The following is a 16342-nucleotide window of genomic DNA, read 5'->3' as shown; positions in this document are numbered from 1 at the left end:
TTAATGTGTGATGCCAGGGGACTCCACATTATTCACCACAGCTGACACAGAAACTGCCAGGGCACTGTAACTGTAACTCACAGATACAGCACCTCTGACATATACACTATTTCACAGTACAACCCACAGGCATTCTCCAACACATTACAAATGTATATATTCATTCAAACAGCATTTAACATTAGCATTGAAATGAACAAAACATTTATTTTCCTCACAGTGGTTTTTGCAGTTCTGACTCATTTGGATCATTTCCGTGGGGAGCTACTCTCTGGGGAGTGGCGGTGGTTTCAGTTCTGGGTGCCAGTGGGGGCCTCTGATAGTGTTCCCCACTGAACATGATGGAGTATTTATCTGAACCACCCTGAGTCAACAGGCCCTTGTCACCGTACGCCATCACAGACTCCTGGGTGTGAATGTAAGGGTTGTCTGTTGCTGCCAGATTATTTTCCTTCTGTTGAAAGCCGGCTCAAATGAAGATCCTACCTCTGTACCTCTTTCATCTCCATCGTAGTCCTTTTAATATTGTAATGGCTTGTGTGTCTCTTCTGACCAACTCTCTCTGTCTCTCGTCTTGTCCCAGTGCTGACAGACAGGCCACCGCCCATCATCCGTCGGGGACCGTCCAATCAGACACTGAGGGTGGACAGCGTGGCCCTTCTGAAGTGCCAGGCGTCAGGAGACCCCATCCCCTCTATCAGCTGGCTGAAGGACGGGGTCAGTCTGCTGGGGAAGGATCCCCGCATGTCCCTGCAGGACCTGGGCAGCCTCCAGATGAGGAGCCTCAGGGTGAGAACCACAGGAGCCCACTCACAAAGACAACTACACGTACACTAGTAATGGGGTTTATGTGATGAGGGTGTAAATATGCTACATACTGTTGTGGTAACCTTGTCTGCAGCGCTCGTTCTCTACCCCTCTGTTTCCATCCATTCCCTTTAATGGATCTCTGTCTGAGACTCTGTCTCCTCTCTCTCCCCTCTGTGTGTCTCATTAGGCTGTATCTCACTGTATTCTATACTATCTACTGTATCTTATCTGTATCTGTATCTACTGTCTATGCCGCTCTGAAATTGCTCATCCATATATTTATATATTCTTATTCCATTCCTTTACTCAGATTTGTGTGTTTTAGGTATTTGTTGTGAAATTGTTAGATACTGTATTACTTGTTAGATATTACTGCACTCTCGGAACTAGAAACACAAGCATTTCACAATAACATCTGCTAAACATGTGTATGTGACCAATAACATTTGATTTGATATTGTTCCTTCCCTATAACCCTCTGACCCTCTGTACCCTCTATACCCTCTGACCCTATGTACCCTCTGACCCTATGTACATCTATGACCCTCTGACCCTATGTAGATCTATGACCATCTGTACTCTATGTACCCTCTATACCCTCTGACCCTCTGTACCCTCTGACCCTCTGTACATTCTGACCCTCTTGAAAATGTTCATTGCAACATGACCCTATGTAACCTCTGTACCCTCTTTACCCTCTGACCCTCTGTACCCTCTGACCCTATGTACCTTCTGTACCCTCTGACCCTCTGTACATTCTGACCCTCTTGAAAATGTTCATTGCAACATGACCCTATGTAACCTCTGTACCCTCTGTACCCTCTGACCCTCTGTACCCTCTGACCCTATGTACCTTCTGTACCCTCTGTACCCTCTGTACCCTCTGACCATATGTACCCGCTGACCCTATGTACCATCTGACCCTATGTACATATATGACCCTCTGACCCTATGTACCCTCTGACCCTATGTACCCTCTGTACCCTCTGACCGTCTGTACCCTCTGACCCTCTGACCCTATGTACCCTCTGACCCTATGTACCCTCTGTAACCTCTGACCGTCTGTACCCTCTGACCCTCTGACCCTATGTACATCTATGACCCTCTGTACCCTCTATATCCTCTGACCCTATGTACCCTCTGACCCTATGTACCCTTTGACCCTATGTACATCTATGACCCTCTGACCCTATGTACATCTATGACCCTATGACCCTATGTACATCTATGACCATCTGTACCCTATGTACCCTCTATACCCTCTGACCCTCTGTACCCTCTGACCCTCTGTACATTCTGACCCTCTTGAAAATGTTCATTGCAACATGACCCTATGTAACCTCTGTACCCTCTGTACCCTCTGACCCTCTGTACCCTCTGACCCTATGTACCTTCTGTACCCTCTGTACCCTCTGTACCCTCTGACCATATGTACCCGCTGACCCTATGTACCCTCTGACCCTCTGACCCTATGTACCCTCTGTCCCTATGTACGCTCTGTACCCTCTGACCGTCTGTACCCTCTGACCCTATGTACCCTCTGACCATATGTACCCTCTGACCCTATGTACCCTCTGACCCCATGTACATCTATGACCCTCTGACCCTCTGTACCCTCTATACCCTCTGACCCTATGTACCCTCTGACCCTATGTACATCTATGACCCTCTGACCCTATGTACCCTCTATACCCTCTGACCCTCTGTACCCTCTGACCCTCTGTACATTCTGACCCTCTTGAAAATGTTAATTGCAACATGACCCTATGTAACCTCTGTACCCTCTGTACCCTCTGACCCTCTGTACCCTCTGACCCTATGTACCTTATGTACCCTCTGTACCCTCTGACCATATGTACCCGCTGACCCTATGTACCCTCTGACCCTATGTACATATATAACCATCTGACCCTATGTACCCTCTGACCCTATGTACCCTCTGTACCCTCTGACTGTCTGTACCCTCTGACCCTCTGACCCTATGTACCCTCTGACCCTATGTACCCTCTGTAACCTCTGACCGTCTGTACCCTCTGACCCTCTGACCCTATGTACATCTATGACCCTCTGTACCCTCTATACCCTCTGACCGTCTGTACCCTCTGACCCTCTGACCCTATGTACCCTCTGACCCTATGTACCCTCTGTAACCTCTGACCATCTGTACCCTCTGACCCTCTGACCCTATGTACATCTATGACCCTCTGTACCCTCTATACCCTCTGACCCTATGTACCCTCTGACCCTATGTACCCTTTGACCCTATGTACATCTATGACCCTCTGACCCTATGTACATCTATGACCCTCTATACCCTCTGACCCACTGTACCCTCTGACCCTATGTACATCTATGACCCTCTGACCCTATGTACATCTATGACCCTATGACCCTATGTACATCTATGGCCATCTGTACCCTATGTACCCTCTATACCCTCTGACCCTCTGTACCCTCTGACCCTCTGTACATTCTGACCCTCTTGAAAATGTTCATTGCAACATGACCCTATGTAACCTCTGTACCCTCTTTACCCTCTGACCCTCTGTACCCTCTGACCCTATGTACCTTCTGTACCCTCTGACCGTCTGTACCCTCTGTACCCTCTGACCATATGTACCCGCTGACCCTATGTACCCTCTGACCCTCTGACCCTATGTACCCTCTGCCCCTATGTACGCTCTGTACCCTCTGACCGTCTGTACCCTCTGACCCTATGTACCCTCTGACCATATGTACCCTCCGACCCTATGTACCCTCTGACCCTATGTACATCTATGACCCTCTGTACCCTCTGACCCTCTGACCCTCTATACCCTCTGACCCTATGTACCCTCTGTACCCTCTAACCCTCTGTACCCTCTGACCCTCTGACCCTATGTACCCTCTGACCCTATGTACCCTCTGTAACCTCTGACCGTCTGTACCCTCTGACCCTCTGTACCCTCTATACCCTCTGACCCTATGTACCCTCTGACCCTATGTACATCTATGACCCTCTGACCCTCTGTACCCTCTATACCCTCTGACCCTCTGACCCTCTGTACCCTCTATACCCTCTGACCCTATGTACCCTCTGTAATCTCTGACCGTCTGTACCCTCTGACCCTCTGACCGTCTGTACCCTCTGACCCTCTGACCCTCTGTACCCTCTATACCCTCTGACCCTATGTACCCTCTGACCCTATGTACATCTATGACCATCTGCGCGTGCGCGTGTGTGTGTGTGTGTGCGTGCGTGCGTGCGCGTGTGTGTGTGTGTGTGTGTGTGCGTGCGCGCGTGCGTGTGCGTGCGTGTGTGTGTGTGTGCGTGTGTGTGTGTGCGTGCGTGCATGCGTGCGCGTGTGGTGTACATGCTTAGGCATGCTTGAACGTGATGTGCAAGCTCAGTATAATTCAATATAACGGTGGTTAGGTACAAGTTAGATGGACAAGATGAATCATATTGCCTTAAAGAGATGAATGGGCAGTATTGATTTTAATAAACTGTTCTATACTATCACTTAGTGACACGACGGCTCTTACAAGACTCAGCTGTAGAGGGCTGGACGGGTTCCAGCTGCAGAGGAGAGGAGGGGTGAAGAGTTAAACAACCCCCCCCCAACACACACACACACACACACACACACACACACCACACACACACACACACACACACACACACACACACTCTATACATTTAAGGTAGATTGAATTTAAAATCCTCACATCCTCCTTTCCCCTCTGCGAGGCCCCTGTGGAATACCCATTACACTTTACAAAGCTGCTGACCACTGACATTTTATTTCATGCATGGAGGAAAGAAAACCAACAAACAACTAAAGAGTCACGGAGAGGATGGAGAGACAAGCCAGATGTCATCGGTCCTGGGGGCTTCAGCAGCCCAACCTAAATCAATTAGCCCACCTTTGTTGCGATTGGGGGGGGGAGTAAAGTGATGGAGGACGGTGAGGAGAAAATGGAATTCATTAGGAAATTAGCGTCAGCACTTTAAGGCACTCACACACTGTTGTGACCTCAGAGATGGACCCCTCACATGGCACACTGTTGTGACCTCAGAGATGGACCCGTGACATGGCACACTGTTGTGACCTCAGGGATGGACCCCTCACATGGCACACTGTTGTGACCTCAGAGATGGACCCCTCACATGGCACACTGTTGTGACCTCAGAGATGGACCCCTCACATGGCACACTGTTGTGACCTCAGAGATGGACCCCTGACATGGCACACTGTTGTGACCTCAGAGATGGACCCCTGACATGGCACACTGTTGTGACCTCAGAGATGGACCCCTGACATGGCACACTGTTGTGACCTCAGAGATGGACCCCTCACATGGCACACTGTTGTGACCTCAGAGATGGACCCCTGACATGGCACACTGTTGTGACCTCAGAGATGGACCCCTCACATGGCACACTGTTGTGACCTCAGAGATGGACCCCTGACATGGCACACTGTTGTGACCTCAGAGATGGACCCCTGACATGGCACACTGTTGTGACCTCAGAGATGGACCCCTCACATGGCACACTGTTGTGACCTCAGGGATGGACCCCTCACATGGCACACTGTTGTGACCTCAGAGATGGACCCCTCACATGCATTTAGAACAACAACTATGACCCATGAACTACGACCCATGAATAATAATCTGATCAAGCAGCTGTGGAGATCCATACTAATATCTAGTCATTGTGAAGATGTTTCTAAGTGGGTTGTGGTCAGGTGGTTGATGTGCTGTATGTATACGTTCTACCCCAGCTCTCTGACTCTGGGATCTACACCTGTGTGGCTGCCAGCTCCAGTGGAGAGACATCATGGAGCGCCTTCCTGGAGGTCAAAGGTATGGCACAGTGAACATGTCTTCATGTTGTTGTAGTAAACACACATACATGCTCATTATACCATACATACTGTATTCATACATATGACTTTTTGGGAATAGTTCTTTATCCATTCGTCTTCATCCTCCCATTTAACAATAGATCCTGTTCTCTTTCTCTTGCAGACCAAGCTGGGGTGATGGTCATTAAGAACCGGGATGACAATGAGCTCCCTGGCCCTCCCTCCAAACCCCAGGTCACTGACGTCACCAAGAACAGCGTCTCATTGTCTTGGCAACCCGGCCTGGCTGGGGCCACGCCCATCTCCTCTTTTGTCATCGAAGCCTTCAGGTTAGTTGAGAGATTTCCTCTTTTCACTTTTGTATTGCTTCTTAATTATTGTGGTAGCACATTTGTGATATCCTTGTCATTGTCCCATTGCAGCCAGTCGGTGAGCAACAGTTGGCAGACGGTTGCTGACCACGTGAAGACCACGCAGTACACGGTCAAAGGCCTGCGCCCCAACACCATCTACCTGTTCATGGTACGGGCGGTCAACACCCAGGGCCTCAGTGACCCCAGCCCCATGTCAGAGCCCGTCAGGACACAAGGTACCTGGATATCACTGCATGGCACAGTAGAATTGCTATTTTCTTGAATATTGCTGTAAGGATTTTGGTAGTTATTTTCCCATATCATTAAAATGTCTAATTTAGACTCCCCTTCACAGTGACTGCTGCAGCTTTCGATTGGGAAAAGGTCATTGCGTTCCACTGAGATAGTTATCAGGCCCTCTCATCACGGTACTGGACAGTAACGTTCCACTGAGATAGTTATCAGGCCCTCTCATCACGGTACTGGACAGTAACGTTCCACTGAGATAGTTATCAGGCCCTCTCAGCACGGTACTGGACAGTAACGTTCCACTGAGATAGTTATCAGGCCCTCTCAGCACGGTACCGTGTGAACTGGACAGTAACGTTCCACTGAGATAGTTATCAGGCCCTCTCAGCACGGTACCGTGTGAACTGGACAGTAACGTTCCACTGAGATAGTCATCAGACCCTCTCAGCACGGTACTGGACAGTAACGTTCCACTGAGATAGTTATCAGGCCCTCTCAGCACGGTACCGTGTGAACTGGACAGTAACGTTCCACTGAGATAGTTATCAGGCCCTCTCAGCACGGTACCGTGTGAACTGGACAGTAACGTTCCACTGAGATAGTCATCAGGCCCTCTCAGCACGGTACTGGACAGTAACGTTCCACTGAGATAGTTATCAGGCCCTCTCAGCACGGTACCGTGTGGACTGGACAGTAACGTTCCACTGAGATAGTCATCAGGCCCTCTCAGCACGGTACTGGACAGTAACGTTCTACTGAGATAGTCATCAGGCCCTCTCAGCACGGTACTGGACAGTAACGTTCTACTGAGATAGTTATCAGGCCCTCTCAGCACGGTACCGTGTGGACTGGACAGTAACGTTCCACTGAGATAGTCATCAGGCCCTCTCAGCACGGTACTGGACAGTAACGTTCTACTGAGATAGTCATCAGGCCCTCTCAGCACGGTACTGGACAGTAACGTTCTACTGAGATAGTCATCAGGCCCTCTCAGCACGGTACTGGACAGTAACGTTCTACTGAGATAGTCATCAGGCCCTCTCAGCTCGGTACTGAACAGTAACGTTCTACTGAGATAGTCATCAGGCCCTCTCAGCACGGTACTGTGTGGACTGGACAGTAACGTTCTACTGACATAGTCATCAGGCCCTCTCAGCACGGTACCGTGTGGACTGGACAGTAACATTCTAGCCACTGCAACAACGTCCAGAGGTCAAACTCTCTATCTGTTTAGGCTACAGAGAGGCATTTATGTAAAATAAGCATGTGTACTTTGGGAAGGCCTAAGTGAGTTAGATCCCTGCTATGTTAATGACAATAACTGGAGAAAATGACTGCCTCCAAACTCCAAGAAGATTAGATGAAGGTTCGGTATAGACCTCAGTCTCCTTATAATGTTAATTTGATAAGTCCACTCCACCCGCAACCTTTCGACTAAACATTGTCCAATTGCAGGCCACTATTGGGTTGTGCATAGAGAGAGGGAGCCCGTTAGAATAGCAGTACATCTCTCTTTATTTACTGTTGGCTTTGTTTTGCTGCACAGAGGTTATTGACAATGGCAGTCACTGAACATGAATTGATTTTTCATGTCTCCTTAACTGCTTTTTGGCCTGTCATCCTCTATTACCACTCTGATCCATGACTTTATTGACATTTTCATTGGGTATGTTTTGAAATATGATTTCATCTTGTGAATAATTGTTTCCCCTCAGTAAATAGGACCAACATAGGTCAGTTGCCATGATTGTGTCTTTTCTTTAACCCCACTGAGAATCTCATGCATTTCACTGGGGGTTTTGATTTGCTTTTGACTGAAAACACATGCAAATGTGAACGAAATCTGAATTGTGGTGGAAAAAAAGTGTCAGACTGTCATTCATTCATGTGTTCAGAGTTCAGTCGTTGATGTGGTAATTCTTCTCTGGCTGGGCTTCAGTGACAGCAGAGAGGAGAATGGTTCTTAACAGCTCCAGTTATCTCTTTCTTTTCTAAAATCCAGATGAGTTCTTTATTAAAACTGAAATGAGGTCATTCAAATGCAGATGAAGTTCCTTCTTTTCAAAAGAAGTCATGAGCACAGAGTGTTGACACCTTTGTGGAGTCTGATTGGCCTATCCATCCGTTCTCTCAACAAAACCTCTTATGATGGACTCGGCCTCATTGTAAGGAATGGAGGGAACCGTGGCTTTGAAAACTGAGTAGGACTGAAAGTTATCTTGCTCTCTCTCTTGCTCTCTCTCTATTTGTCTCTTTATCTCTCTCTACCCCTCTCTCTATCTCTCTTCCTCTCACTATCTCTCTCTCTCTCTCTCTCTCTCTCTCTACCCCTTTCTCTCTCCCTCTCTCTTCCCCCCTCTCTCTCACAATCTCTCTCCCTCTTCCTCTCTCTCTATCCCTTTCTACCCCTCTATCTCTCTCTCTACCCCCCCCTCTCTTTCTCTCTCTCTCTCTCTCTACCCCATCTCTCTCTCTATCTCTCTCTCTCTCGCTCTCTCTCTCTCTCTCACACTCTCTCTCTCTCTCTCTCTCCCTCTCTCTCCCCCTCTCTCTCTCACACTCTTCCCCCCCTCTCTCTCTCTCTCGTGCTCTCTCTCTCCCTCTCTCTCTCTCTCTCTCTCTCTCTCTCGCTCTCTCTCTCTCTTTCTCTCTCTCTTTCCCTCTCTCTCTCTCTCCCACCCTCCCCCTCCCTCCCTCCAGACATCAGTCCTCCAGCCCAGGGAGTGGACCACAGGCATGTGCAGAAAGAGCTGGGGGAGGTCATAGTTCGTCTGCACAACCCGGTCGTCCTGAGCCCCATCACCATTCAGGTCACTTGGACGGTAAGTGTCACACTGTGATTGGAGAATCCACCTGCCTGTCACAGACGTAACCATTCAGCAGACTTTGCAGTTAGTTATTGCTATTCGGCTCTGCCAGGTGTCTGTGTGTTCCTTTATTCTGCTGTATAAGATGAAATATGGGAAATCTATTTTAATTTACACCAACCTCATTCTCGAAAATTGACTTAAGCAACTCAGCATGCTCTGGGCTGTTTCATGTCTTTGATTTTCCAACCTTTAGTACATTAGAGTTGATATGAAAGGAATGTTGACTCTTTGAAGCTGGCAAGGTGTTCCTCAGGGCTCCTATTGGTGTTTTCATGTAAGAAAATACTCTACAGCTTTGATACATTATAGTTGCTGACTCTTCATGTAAGCGAACATCAAACAGTTGACAAATGGTTTGTTACAGCTACAGCGAACATCAAAAGAGGTGTCAGGGACATCTGGTCTCATCAATCTTCCATCTATCTTCGGTTCATTTTGAATTAAGACAAAGGCTTTGCATAGAAACAAGTGCATTGGCATTAATTGTGTATATTTGGCATGTTTGTGGTCTTCCCTCTCTGGAGTGTAGCTCAAACCAGCTTACCTACCAACCGCACACACACACACACACACACATACACACACACACACACACACGCATGCACACCCGCACGCACACGCACACACGCACACGCACGCACACACACACACACACACACACGCACACACATTGCACAGTCTGTCTGTATCGACCCCACCATAAGGACGGACATTTGCCAGAGGGACACTGTTTAATTAATTTAGAAACACGATTTGGACTGAGGCTGAATCATTGAGAGAAATCACGCCACTTACAGTCTGAGGGTATGCAGCAGTAGTAACTTACAGTCTGAGGGTAAGCAGCAGTAGTAACTTATGGTCTGAGGGTATGCAGCAGTAGTAACTTACAGTCTGAGGGTAAGCAGCAGTAGTAACTTATGGTCTGAGGGTATGCAGCAGTAGTAACTTATGGTCTGAGGGTATGCAGCAGTAGTAACTTACAGTCTGAGGGTAAGCAGCAGTAGTAACTTACAGTCTGAGGGTATGCAGCAGTAGTAACTTACAGTCTGAGGGTAAGCAGCAGTAGTAACTTATGGTCTGAGGGTATGCAGCAGTAGTAACTTACAGTCTGAGGGTATGCAGCAGTAGTAACTTATGGTCTGAGGGTATGCAGCAGTAGTAACTTACAGTCTGAGGGTATGCAGCAGTAGTAACTTACAGTCTGAGGGTATGCAGCAGTAGTAACTTACAGTCTGAGGGTATGCAGCAGTAGTAACTTACAGTCTGAGGGTATGCAGCAGTAGTAACTTACAGTCAGAGGGTATGCAGCAGCAGTAACTTACAGTCTGAGGGTAAGCAGCGGTAGTAACTTACAGTCTGAGGGTATGCAGCAGTATTAACTTACAGTCTGAGGGTATGCAGCAGTAGTAACTTACAGTTTGAGGGTATGCAGCAGTAGTAACTTTCAGTCTGAGGGTATGCAGCAGTAGTAACTTACAGTCTGAGGGTATGCAGCAGTACTAACTTACAGTCTGAGGGTATGCAGCAGTAGTAACTTACAGTCTGAGGGTATGCAGCAGTAGTAACTTACAGTCTGAGGGTATGCAGCAGTAGTAACTTACAGTCTGAGGGTATGCAGCAGTAGTAACTTACAGTCTGAGGGTATGCAGCAGTAGTAACTTATGGTCTGAGGGTATGCAGCAGTAGTAACTTACAGTCTGAGGGTATGCAGCAGTATTAACTTACAGTCTGAGGGTATGCAGCAGTAGTAACTTACAGTCTGAGGGTATGCAGCAGTAGTAACTTACAGTCTGAGGGTAAGCAGCAGTAGTAACTTATGGTCTGAGGGTATGCAGCAGTAGTAACTTACAGTCTGAGGGTATGCAGCAGTAGTAACTTATGGTCTGAGGGTATGCAGCAGTAGTAACTTACAGTCTGAGGGTATGCAGCAGTAGTAACTTACAGTCTGAGGGTATGCAGCAGTAGTAACTTACAGTCTGAGGGTATGCAGCAGTAGTAACTTACAGTCAGAGGGTATGCAGCAGCAGTAACTTACAGTCTGAGGGTAAGCAGCAGTAGTAACTTACAGTCTGAGGGTATGCAGCAGTATTAACTTACAGTCTGAGGGTATGCAGCAGTAGTAACTTACAGTTTGAGGGTATGCAGCAGTAGTAACTTTCAGTCTGAGGGTATGCAGCAGTAGTAACTTACAGTCTGAGGGTATGCAGCAGTACTAACTTACAGTCTGAGGGTATGCAGCAGTAGTAACTTACAGTCTGAGGGTATGCAGCAGTAGTAAATTACAGTCTGAGGGTATGCAGCAGTAGTAACTTACAGTCTGAGGGTATGCAGCAGTAGTAACTTACAGTCTGAGGGTATGCAGCAGTAGTAACTTATGGTCTGAGGGTATGCAGCAGTAGTAACTTACAGTCTGAGGGTATGCAGCAGTAGTAACTTACAGTCTGAGGGTATGCAGCAGTAGTAACTTACAGTCTGAGGGTATGCAGCAGTAGTAACTTACAGTCTGAGGGTATGCAGCAGTAGTAACTTATGGTCTGAGGGTATGCAGCAGTAGTAACTTACAGTCTGAGGGTATGCAGCAGTAGTAACTTACAGTCTGAGGGTATGCAGCAGTAGTAACTTACAGTCTGAGGGTATGCAGCAGTAGTAACTTATGGTCTGAGGGTATGCAGCAGTAGTAACTTACAGTCTGAGGGTAAGCAGCAGTAGTAACTTACAGTCTGAGGGTATGCAGCAGTAGTAACTTACAGTCTGAGGGTAAGCAGCAGTAGTAACTTATGGTCTGAGGGTATTCAGCAGTAGTAACTTACAGTCTGAGGGTATGCAGCAGTAGTAACTTATGGTCTGAGGGTATGCAGCAGTAGTAACTTACAGTCTGAGGGTATGCAGCAGTAGTAACTTACAGTCTGAGGGTATGCAGCAGCAGTAACTTACAGTCTGAGGGTAAGCAGCAGTAGTAACTTACAGTCTGAGGGTATGCAGCAGTATTAACTTACAGTCTGAGGGTATGCAGCAGTAGTAACTTACAGTTTGAGGGTATGCAGCAGTAGTAACTTTCAGTCTGAGGGTATGCAGCAGTAGTAACTTACAGTCTGAGGGTATGCAGCAGTAGTAACTTACAGTCTGGGGGTATGCAGCAGTAGTAACTTACAGTCTGAGGGTATGCAGCAGTAGTAACTTACAGTCTGAGGGTATGCAGCAGTAGTAACTTACAGTCTGAGGGTATGCAGCAGTAGTAACTTACAGTCTGAGGGTATGCAGCAGTAGTAACTTACAGTCTGAGGGTATGCAGCAGTAGTAACTTACAGTTTGAGGGTATGCAGCAGTAGTAACTTACAGTCTGAGGGTATGCAGCAGTAGTAACTTATGGTCTGAGGGTATGCAGCAGTAGTAACTTACAGTCTGAGGGTATGCAGCAGTAGTAACTTACAGTCTGAGGGTATGCAGCAGTAGTAACTTACAGTCTGAGGGTATGCAGCAGCAGTAACTTACAGTCTGAGGGTAAGCAGCAGTAGTAACTTACAGTCTGAGGGTATGCAGCAGTATTAACTTACAGTCTGAGGGTATGCAGCAGTAGTAACTTACAGTTTGAGGGTATGCAGCAGTAGTAACTTTCAGTCTGAGGGTATGCAGCAGTAGTAACTTACAGTCTGAGGGTATGCAGCAGTAGTAACTTACAGTCTGAGGGTATGCAGCAGTAGTAACTTACAGTCTGAGGGTATGCAGCAGTAGTAACTTACAGTCTGAGGGTATGCAGCAGTAGTAACTTACAGTCTGAGGGTATGCAGCAGTAGTAACTTACAGTCTGAGGGTATGCAGCAGTAGTAACTTACAGTCTGAGGGTATGCAGCAGTAGTAACTTACAGTCTGAGGGTATGCAGCAGTAGTAACTTACAGTTTGAGGGTATGCAGCAGTAGTAACTTACAGTCTGAGGGTATGCAGCAGTAGTAACTTATGGTCTGAGGGTATGCAGCAGTAGTAACTTACAGTCTGAGGGTATGCAGCAGTAGTAACTTACAGTCTGAGGGTATGCAGCAGTAGTAACTTACAGTCTGAGGGTATGCAGCAGTAGTAACTTACAGTCTGAGGGTATGCAGCAGTAGTAACTTGCAGTCAGACCTCCCAATTAGACCATGACATTTAAACATGCACTCTCTTCTTCCTGAAGGATGACTTTATTTCCTCATTGGTCTTCCATCCTACGTTAACTAGCCCCAGTTGATATGTTCTGCTTCACTATAAATCAGTCCATATCTGGTATTCATGGAGATGTCATATGGTGACATGGGGTGGCTGCTTTCATTTCTAAATTAACCACATTAGCAGTTTTCCCTGTGACGTGTTTATTGCCCCCCCCCAATAATAAGTTCTTACCCCCAGACTAACAGGCTAATTTAATACTAAAGCATTTCTTTATGAGTGTGTGTACAATCAACACAGAACAGCGCCACCTAATCAATCAGGGTCCATTCAGTAAACATAGTGCGCCCTCAGAAAGGCTTTTATACTCCCAAATCATTCCATTAATGAAAGTTACACACCACGCTAGCCCAGAATCCATTGTGCTGATTTACTCCGGCTACACAGGCTGAAACAGCTGCTTAATATCCCACTTGAAAGGCCCGTTCACTTCTCCCACTGTTAACAAGCCATTACTGTGAGTTATGCCCCCCTTCCTCTGCATAAATTCAACTTTTCACTCTCTGGCTAAATGGGCCCAAGTTTAGAACCAAGGACCCTTATCGACTGGGAGAGCACTATCGCACCTCTGGGCTCTCTGTCTGTCACCTCAATTGGACAGATTTGTCTACATTGTCCCAGGTGTGTATTCTTCTCCCAGAGTTCCCCTGGGTTGGATGACAGTCAACAGCCGATCACTTCACACTCACATGTTTGTCCTTGGCCTTGTGGGACCCTGCCTTAGGTTTCACTAGTTGGTATTTACAATACAAGGGAGACGTCCATATGTAGGGCTTTTATAGCTGTGCTCCTTAAAGCATATGTATGGAGGGCCTTGGTGCTGTGTGCTCAGTGTGCTGAGAGAGAGGGAGGTCATTCCGTGTTTCTCGTCTCTCAGTTCAATTTTAATTTAAGGGTCTTTATTGGCATGGGAAACGTCTGCTTACATTGCTAAAGCAAGTGAAATAGATAATAAACAAAAGTGAAATAAACAACAACAAATATTAACAGTAAACATTACACTCACAAAAGGTCCAAAAGAATACAGACATTTCAAGTGTCATATTATGTGAAAATAGTTAAAGTACAAAAGGGAAAATAAGTAAACATAAATATGGATTGAATTTGTTGTTACTAGTTGCCCTTTTCTTGTGGCAACAGGTCACAAATCTTGCTGCTGTGATGCACGCTGTGGTATTTCACCCAGTAGATATAGGAGTTTATCAAAATGTGATTTGTTTTCTAATTCTGTGTCGGTCTGTGTAGTCTGAGGATCATTTTTTCATTGTATTATTTATTATAAGTCAGTTAACCTCAGGATTGGTGGGTCCCCCTCGGGGCGGTTGAGCTAACGTAGGTTAATGTGATTAGCATGAGGTTGTAAGTAACAAGAACATTTCCCAGGACACAGACATATCTGATATGGTCAGAAAGCTTCTTAATCTAACTGCACTGTCCAATTTACAGTAGCTATTACAGTGACATAATATAATGCTATTGTTTGAGGAGTGCACAGTTATGAACTATAAAAGCAATTAATAAACCAATTAGGAACATTTGGGCAGTATTGATACAAAACATTGAACATAAATGCAATGGTTCATTGGATCAGTCTAAAACGTTACACTGCTGCCATCTAGTGGCCAACATCTAAATTGTGCCTGGGCTGTAAACTATACAGTATGGCCTTTAGATTTGGATTTGTTATTTTATGCGAAAATTGGGGGAAAAAAGGGTCCGATCCTTCAGAGGTTTTAAGGACAAATTCTTATTTACAATGATGGCCTACCCCGGCCAAACCGTACATCTGTTGAACAACATTGTTTCATGTACTCTGGTGTCTGAGTACTGTGCTGCACACCTATGACCATGATCCTTATCTATTTCCTCTTAACTCTGTCCTATCTGAAGAGAAGATGTGTTTTATTTCCTAGGAACCCTGTACAGGGGAGTGAAGCTAACCCCTCTTCTCCCCATGTCTTTGTCCCAGGTGGACCGTCAGTCTCAGTTCATCCAGGGATACAGAGTTCTGTACAGGCAGACATCTGGCATGTTTTCCCCAGGACCCTGGCAGACCCAGGATGTGAAGGTCCCCTCTGAGCGCAGTGTGGTCCTCTCCAACCTTAAGAAAGGCATTGTCTATGAGATCAAGGTCCGGCCCTACTTCAATGAGTTCCAGGGCATGGACAGTGAGTCCAGGTCGGCTCGCACCACAGAGGAAGGTAAAGAAATCACCATGTTATTTCATGAACATTTTCCTCCGTCCAAGTGGTTTCTATCCACACAGATTTGAGATGACTGTTTGACATGTTTCCTGTAGGGCGCACAATTGTTATGATATCTTAAATGTCGATCACAATAACTGTCTCCTGCTGTGACATTGTGGGGATAGTGTGTGTCTGTGTTCCTGCATGCCACTGTGTAGTTTCCTGAACTTTCTGCTTGATTGTTTATGATTGGTGGTGTTTCTGTTAGCCCACTTCTCATCCATCTCCCTGCAACCACGAGCTGAGATATGATTGGACCCAGCGTTCGCTCACTTCCTGCTTGGAGGCGGAGCTGTCGCCCGCAGCCTGACTCTGACAGGACATGACAGGGCCAGAGAGAGACATGATTCACACTGATACACACACACACACACACACACCCACACACACACACAGCCTGCGGGATCCTCAATACCTTCCCACTTCTAATGGAGTAGATCTGGGTTTCACGTCATGACCTGTTATACTGGGGAAAGACAGATGATATGGACAGTTAGATAGCTGTACATGCTGTTACATATGGACAGTTGTATAGCTGTGCATGCTGTTACATATGGACAGTTGTATAGCTGTGTATGCTGTACTGATTAATGTGGTGAAGGTGAGGAGTAGGGTAGACAAACATGTGCAGACCAACATAAACACAAACAGATACTCCCTTCCTTTCCCTATACCTCCATTTCCAGGCCTTCCTTCCTTTCCCTATACAACCATATTTAGGCCTTCCTTCCTTTCCCTATACAACCATATCCAGGCCTTC

At 46.7% G+C, this 16342-nt stretch overlaps 1 protein-coding gene across 14 annotated transcripts in view; it reads left to right on the top strand.

The window, feature by feature from the left end:
• LOC110503394 (roundabout homolog 2) overlaps window positions 1–16342 on the top strand; it is a 606556-nt gene that overhangs the window by 523188 nt on the left and 67026 nt on the right. For all 14 annotated transcript variants that reach the window (XM_036961733.1, XM_036961727.1, XM_036961731.1 and 11 more), the window contains 6 exons: window positions 584–789; window positions 5580–5661; window positions 5827–5992; window positions 6086–6252; window positions 8966–9087; window positions 15306–15537. In XM_036961733.1, coding sequence (XP_036817628.1) covers window positions 584–789; window positions 5580–5661; window positions 5827–5992; window positions 6086–6252; window positions 8966–9087; window positions 15306–15537 — 975 coding nt within the window. The remainder of the gene's footprint in view (window positions 1–583; window positions 790–5579; window positions 5662–5826; window positions 5993–6085; window positions 6253–8965; window positions 9088–15305; window positions 15538–16342) is intronic.

This window comes from Oncorhynchus mykiss, chromosome 24, assembly GCF_013265735.2.
Source record: "Oncorhynchus mykiss isolate Arlee chromosome 24, USDA_OmykA_1.1, whole genome shotgun sequence".
NCBI lineage: Eukaryota > Metazoa > Chordata > Actinopteri > Salmoniformes > Salmonidae > Oncorhynchus > Oncorhynchus mykiss.
The sequence above is the reverse complement of the archived record's forward strand: the minus strand, read 5'-3'. Positions and strand labels throughout refer to the sequence as shown.